The following is a 7,908-nucleotide window of genomic DNA, read 5'->3' as shown; positions in this document are numbered from 1 at the left end:
CAACACCAATGACTTGTGGCGTTACAGATAAACTGCACACAATCATATAAATCTTGAAACAATTATTTGTGGGATGTTTTTAATTTCAAACGAGAATGTTGCAAATAATTAGCTTTTGAATTAATGAATTTCTCAAGAGACCAGAGCTGCCATTGCTTTTCAACGATCCATTAAAAAAAACAATAAGAAGATAAGGGAATAAAAGAGAAGGAAAGTAAATTACACACTGGTGGAAAAAATTAATTCATCATCTCAGAGGGATGGTATATGATGACTTCCACTTTTTGTTGTGCCCATATATTGTTGATTTTTCTTTTTCATCGTCTTCTAATTTTTTTAATGGCAGCTTCTGTCTCTTGAGAAATGTAATCCGAAAACTAAACTAAAGTTAATGTTAAAAATTGTCAGGAAGGTCTTAGAAGTTGATTAACCTCACCATAGTAAGTGGGGGAAACACGCAATGACCAAACAATGTGATGTTTTATTCATTAACATTAATAATTAATTAAGAAAGTTATGGAAGTCATCAACTATACTATCCCAATAACATGAATTTTCCCCCTCAGCGTGTAATTTAATTCTTACCCCCCCGGGGGCAAAAAAAAAATCACGTCCTCTCTAATTATTTTAAGAATGAAAGGACATTTGCCTTTGGACTATTTCGCGGGTAGCATTAATTATTAGCATGAACTATTAGCAAAGCAATATTGCCCATTTAAGAGTCAAAATCATTGCAGTATCGCCCCTTGTCTGACCACATTAATGTTGACTGTTAATCTTAAATTAATTTTAGATTAAAGAGAATTTTTACATTAATATAAAAACTAGTTTGGAGCTTGAATTTGATCATAAGTATAAGATTTTAATATACTTTATATCTTATATTTATTATTTTCTTCCAATTAATTTCTGTAACTTATAATTTAATGTTTTAAAGAATGTTTGTTATAATTAACTAATTTATTTCACTTTTTTTAATTAAATCAAATTAGTCAAGTAGTTCTTAAAAATTAGATGTATTAATTATCCTAATCAACAGAGCCAAAGATTGAATCATACTAATATTTATATTTTCATGCTTTTCTTTCATATTGTAATTTTTTTTCTGAACATAGAGGAGGACCGACTTGTAATAAGGCGAAAAGAAAAGAGGAAATTGCAAATAAAGACCCCCCAATATATAAAATGACAATCAGGGACCCTGAATTTGAGAAATTGCTCACAAGGACCCGGTCCCAATTTGTAATTATGAAATCATGGCCAAATTACCAAAATACCCCTCTTTAAATTTTTTTAAAAAGGGAACACCACTGCCTCGCTGGAATCCGGCCGCCGGAGCTCCGATGCCGGCAGCCGAATTCCGGCCATTGCCGGCGGCCTTCCTTTGTTTTTTTCTAAAATTAGGGGGAAGTGAGGTTGGGGGGATTTGATCCCCCAACCTAATGCTTCCCAAAATTAAAAATGACCATCGAGCCAACAAATTTTTACTAACATTATGATACAAAAAAAAATATAAGTTAACTCATTTACTCTTGTTGCAGGTGATAACAACAATACATTTGAAAATAACAAGTTCTAATTATAAAATAACAAGTCTGAGATTAAAATTTAAGAACACGTTTTTTTTATAACAACACACTCTGTTTCAGGTAATAACAACAATACATTTGAAAATAACAAGTTCTTATTATAAAATAACAAGTTTTGATTATAAAATAACTAGTTTGGAATTAAAATTTAACGGCACCTTTTTTTTTTTTTTATATAACAACACATTTTATTCCAAGTGATAATAACAATACATTTGAAAATAACAAGTTCTGATTATAAAATAAGAAATTTGGAATTAAAATTTAACAACATGTTTTTTTTTATAACAATTAATTATTTTATACTTTTGAAAAATAGATTATTTATAACTTATAAAAAGTATTTTTAATCTATTTAATTTGCTAAAAAAATAATTTTTATCTCCAATTTATAATCAAAACTTGAAGTGTAATTTATTATAGATTAAAAATACTTTTTTATTGTTCAAATTTATAAATAAAATTTAGGGGGAAAATGACAACACACTTTTTAATTTTTTTTTTTAAATTTTCTAATCTATATATCTATACAACTCATTATAAATCAAACTACTTCTTATAAATTATAAATAGTACAATTTATTGTAGATTAAAAATACTTTTTTGATTGCTTAAATTTATAAATGAAATTTATCTCTAATTTATAATTAAAAATACTATTTTATTCTTTAAATATAAAAAATATTTTTAATATTTAAAGAATGAAATAATAAATTATACTATATTATTTAAATACTTAATAATAAATTTTAATATTTAAAGAATGAAATAATATAAAAATTTATACTATGATTTATAGATTAAAAATACTTAATTATAAATGCTTTATAATTTATAAGGAGTAGTTTGATTTATAATGAGTTGTATAGATATATAGATTAAAAAGTATTTTTTTAGAAAAAATAAATATATTAAAAATATTTTTATAAGTTATAAATAATTTATTTTCCAAAATCATAATATAAATAATTTTTTAAAAAAACGTGTTGTTAAATTTTAATTCCAGACTTGTTATTTTATAATCAGAACTTGTTATTTTTAAATGTATTGTTGTTATCACCTGAAACAGAGTGTGTTGTTATTAAAAAAACGTGTTGTTAAATTTTAATTCTAGACTTGTTATTTTATAATCAAAACTTGTTATTTCCAAATGTATTGTTGTTATCACCTGAAACAGAGTGTGTTGTTATTAAAAAAACGTGTTGTTAAATTTTAATCCCAGACTTGTTATTTTATAATAAGAACTTGTTATTTCCAAATGTATTGTTGTTATCACCTGAAACAGAGTGTGTTGTTATAAAAAAAACGTGTTGTTAAATTTTAATCCCAGACTTGTTATTTTATAATCAGAACTTGCTATTTTCAAATGTATTGTTGTTATCACCTGCAACAAGAGTAAATGAGTTAACTTATATTTTTTTTTTGTATCATAATGTTAGCAAAAATTTGTTGGCTCGATGGTCATTTTTAATTTTGGGAAGCATTAGGTTGGGGGATCAAATCCCTCCAACCTCACTTCCCCCCAATTAAAAAAAAAAAACAGTTTAAAAAAACAACAAACAAAGGAAGGCTGTCGGTAATGGCCGGAATCCGGCCGCCGGAGCTTCGCAGCCGGGGTGGCAGAGCTCCGGCGAGGCAGTGGTGTTCTTTTTTTTAAAAAAAATTTAAAGAGGGGTATTTTGGTAATTTGGCCATGATTTCGTAATTGCAAATTGGGACCGGGTCCTTGTGAGCAATTTCTCAAATTCAGGGTCCCTGATTGCCATTTTATATATTGGGGGGTCTTTATTTGCAATTTCCCAAAAAAAAAAAAATACCTCACATGCTATATGGTTCAAGTTTTCGATTTGATGTAAAATCCTCTTCGGGTCCCTCCTTTTCAGCTTGACAAGATTTATTCTGAGAACATTAGCAACATTAGGAACAATTTTTTTACTAATTTTTATTCTATCCATTCAGTTATATATCATCTCCTCTTTATATATATAATTGTCTAAATATTAAAGTCGTCTTTTCAACTAATAATCAGACATCATGGTGGATGGTTTATTGGGTGAAGAAAGAGGGACAACTTTATTCACAAAAGGCAAATCAGCGTATGTATTAACACGAAATTGATCTAACGTTACTAAAAAGAGTGGAGTTTAGTAGAAGAAGTTAGTCTCTCATAACATGGTGAATTAAAGTTTGAATTCTCATCGAAAGAGATGTTCACATTTAATGCTTGATAATATCTTGAATAAAATTACATCTAATAAGAGAATACATATGCGTAGCGAAAAGGGAAAAAAACCGACTTTAATTTGTATCACTAATAGTATTGGGCCCAGACCGTATCATAACACTCTAATCACTAATCCTTAATTAAAATAATGAAATATTTATAATTAATTTCAACACCTTAGAACAGTGGTTAATATGACTTTGTAGAAAATATGGGAGGGAGTACTTGAAATGAGCAGATTTCAAGTAGGCATTGGAAACATGCTCGTGTTACTCTGCACCTGATTGTTGCTCTGCGCCTGATAATCTGAGCTGACTTTTTTATTTAATGTTAATTATATTTAACACTTCTCTGATTCTCAAAACAAGAATTACATTATAAAATGGATAGAAGAAGTAACTGAGAGGTTATTTGAATATCTAGTCTGAACAAGGCATGACTTTGTCATTTGAAGCGAATCGTACAAACCAAAATGGAACAGAGCATCTCAAGCTTCGAAACAGAATGTTATAAGATCCTCTCATCTTCCACAAATTAATAGCTACTCATTGTAGCAAGTTACAAATTGATATCCAACATGTTAACGTACATATAAATCTTATCTTACAGATTACAACACTCACATGCCTTTTCGTTTTGATTGTTACACTTACACCTGAAACCTCAAATACAGACGCATAATATCTTTTTATTTGATTCTAAATCATGACTCATGATCGAACTTTAGAGTAACAATCATATATCACATTCAAGACTATTTTCATCAAAGGTTCCTTAACAACATGAGACACCCAGACACACATATAACTATTATTACAAAATATTCTCTTCTCCCAATTCACTAAGGGTGCGTTTGGATGAAACCAAACCGTGGTTTGGAAAAGTGATTCTGGAGAATAGATTCTGGAAAAAATAGATTCTGTAAAAAATAGATTTTGTAAAAAAGTGATTCTGAGAAGTCAGAGTGTTTGGATAGTTGTTATCAGAAGCACTTTTTATATATACAAATTACTAAAAAAAAGACATAAGTTAATATGATAATTACAGAAAAAATAGATTTTATGATATATTTTAATTTGAAAAAATAAAATTGTTAATAATATGTTTTTTACCAACATAATTAATAATACATAAGATAATATAATTAATAAATAATTAATGTCTATATATATTTATAAAATATAAGATTAAATATATTTATAAAAAAATATGTTTATAAAAAAAATAACAAGATACATATCATATAGGCCCTCACACTCTCCCTTTTTCCTCCAAAAGCAAAAAAATTTTGCTTTTTCCAAAACCATGGTTTTGGAGTCAAAACCATGGTTTTGGTTTTTGGAGAGGCTGTTTGGGTAGTATTTTCCCCAAACTATGGTTTGGGGTGCTATCCAAACAGAGCCTAAATCTAAGATAACAAAAGGGCTTTCAGTAGGCTACGCTATCGGAGTCCTTGACCATGCAAAACAGCAGCAAAGCTCCTTATTCCTTGAGGCAGAACTCAGTATTTGAATCAGAGGAACGATCAGAGTAGGCATAGCTGCTATTTCACTTGCATCCCATATTGAAAAACAAACAAGATATAACATAATCAGCTAAGAAGAGAATTTTTTTAGGAAATAGAAGATATTAAAAGGAAAAAGGAAAATACTAACAATATTTGAAAAGTTAAGGCGTAGCTAATTTATTACCTCAAGGGAGATCTGTTTTTGATATTCGACCGAATCTTTTGAACCAGAGGGTGAAGGCAACATAAAGTTGATCTTTCAAGTGATCAAACCATCGGAAAAATCTGTGTCTCCATGCTCAGATGAGGAAGAGAGAACCATAAATTCCCCAGAAGCCCGCCGCAAATCCAACCCCCATGCCAAGATACAATGACTTCAGAAAGCCGTCGTCTTCATCTCTTTCACCTGGCTTTGAGTTGTCATGAGTTTCTTCTTTTTTGTTGCACTTCTTTGGAAGAGGATCTCCACAAAGTTCACGATTGCCAACAAAACTCGAGGAATCAAAACTTTGAATTTGGGTTTCCAGTGGAATTTGTCCGATGAGATTGTTGTATGAGAGGTTCAAACAAGCAAGAAAAGACAAATTACATATGGTAGAAGGAATTTCTCCAGAAAGTCTGTTGTAGCTGAGATCCAGAGATTCTAAGTTTTCCAGGGCTCCAATTTCTTTAGGAATCTTTCCAGTCAAATGGTTTCGAGACAGGTTTAAGGACCACAGTAGAGTAATACTGAACAATTCTTTAGGAATTTCTCCAGATAAGCTATTAGCAGAAAGATCAATAACACCACTTGTAAAATATGCATGAGGTTGGTAGTCTAACTCCCTTCCCTTAGTAAATATGCGCATCATTTCACGAAGATAGAAAGATAGGGCGATGTTATTTGGATTTGTGATGTTGCACAAGCAAGAAGGTATAGATCCAAAAAACTTATTATTAGCAAGCTCTAGTATCTGCAAAGAAGAGAGCATGCATATTCCTGGTGGAATATTACCCATAAATTGGTTGGTCCTTAATTTAAGAACTTTCAAAGATCGTGCCATATACAGATTTGGCAAACTTCCAGAAAAATTATTTTTCTCTAAAATGAGGAATTGCAAATTTGTCCAATTAAGCGTGCTTGATGAAAATTCACCAGAGAAACTATTATCACTCAAATCCAACTGTTGAAGTCCCAAGGAAGCAAATGAGGGAGGAACTTTACCTATTAGCTTGTTACTCCCCAAACTAAGGAATTCCAATGATTTCCGATTGGTCCAACAATCGGGAAGTGCTCCACTCAAATGATTATATGACAAGTCCAATTCAGCCAAGTTGCTTTCTCCGTTACCCTCTAATTGGCACAATAATGAGAAAATAGATCCCGATAAGGAGCTGTGAGATGCATAAAAATAAGAGACATTTGCTGATAGTATGACATCGGATATGTCATCACTAATTAAGTTATTTGAGATATCAACATATTCTATTCCTGCTACAAAGTTCCAAAATATATCCTTATCAATTGTTGAAATCCTTGATTTAGAAATATATAGTTCCCTTAAAGACTGTTGTGTATATAGCCATAGTGGAACAGTAGGACCTATGCTTGTGTTGCCCATGCCCAATGTCTCAAGTTGAAATGATGGTACCCATTTAGGATCAAAGTCAGATTTGAAACTATTTGAACTTAAGTCCATTGATTTTAAACTTGAGAGACCGGCAAAAAAATTTTCTGTAAGAACACCAACCAAGAAATTGTGCCCAATGTATAAATCAATTAAGTTATGGAGTTGTCCCAAGGTTACTGGAATATTGCCGTTCAATTCATTATAGGACAAGTCTAAGTAGAACAAGGAAGAAATATTTCCAAGAGATGATGGAATTGCGCCATGGAACAAATTCTCAGAGATATCCAAGGACTGCAACTGTTCATATTGGCCGAACCAATCTGGAATTAACCCTTCAAGATTATTAGAATGAAAATCTAAATACTTGAGGTTCTTAAGATTGAAAAAGGACTTTGGTAATTGGCCATGGAAATTGCAACCACTAAGGTCAAGATGATGGATGTGGTGGGTGATATTAAAAAGTGAATCAGGTAACTTTGAGTTCACAATATAAAAATTATCAGAAAGATCAAGAACTTCGAGTGAGGTAAGATTGATATAATCATGGGATGGAAAATCTCCAAGTCCAGAATCACTTAAGTGTAACTCAGAGAGTGCAGGAAGCATGGCTATATGATGGAGCCATTTGATTTCACTTCCAATATCATTGTTAGTAAGGTCCAGATATTTCAAGGAAGAAAGTTGAGAAAGCCAATGAAGGTCTTTTATGACTAAAATATAATTATGTGAAAAATTAAGATAACGCAGAGCAATAGAGAAACTTGCTGAGTGATTGGAAGGAGTAGCAAGTGATTGGTTGTGAAATTTGTGAGCATCAAAGGGAGATTTGGAGATTTGGCATGGTGGCATACTCACAGTTTTGAAGTCATTGTGGCTCAGGTCCAAGTGGTTGAGGAATTCAAGTTGAAGCACACACAGATTAATGTCACCTCGCAATGTATGATTGAAAAGAGAAAGCTCTGTGACTCTTCCGGTCAT

The 7,908-nt window shown here is 31.1% G+C and overlaps 1 protein-coding gene across 1 annotated transcript; it reads right to left on the bottom strand.

Moving 5' to 3' along the window:
• Positions 1-5,696: 5,696 nt before the first annotated feature.
• Positions 5,697-7,908, bottom strand: LOC114718972 (receptor-like protein EIX2). The gene is made up of 2 exons (XM_028904429.1): positions 5,910-7,908; positions 5,697-5,827 (listed from the first exon to the last, which is right to left on the bottom strand). The coding sequence occupies exons 1-2, from the start codon at positions 7,906-7,908 to the stop codon at positions 5,697-5,699; spliced, it is 2,130 nt and encodes a 709-aa protein (XP_028760262.1).

Source organism: Neltuma alba, unplaced genomic scaffold, assembly GCF_004799145.2.
Source record: "Neltuma alba isolate B1F8T4 unplaced genomic scaffold, ASM479914v2 tig00011881_pilon, whole genome shotgun sequence".
In the NCBI taxonomy this organism is placed as follows: domain Eukaryota; kingdom Viridiplantae; phylum Streptophyta; class Magnoliopsida; order Fabales; family Fabaceae; genus Neltuma; species Neltuma alba.
This window is presented reverse-complemented; position numbering and strand designations above follow the sequence as displayed.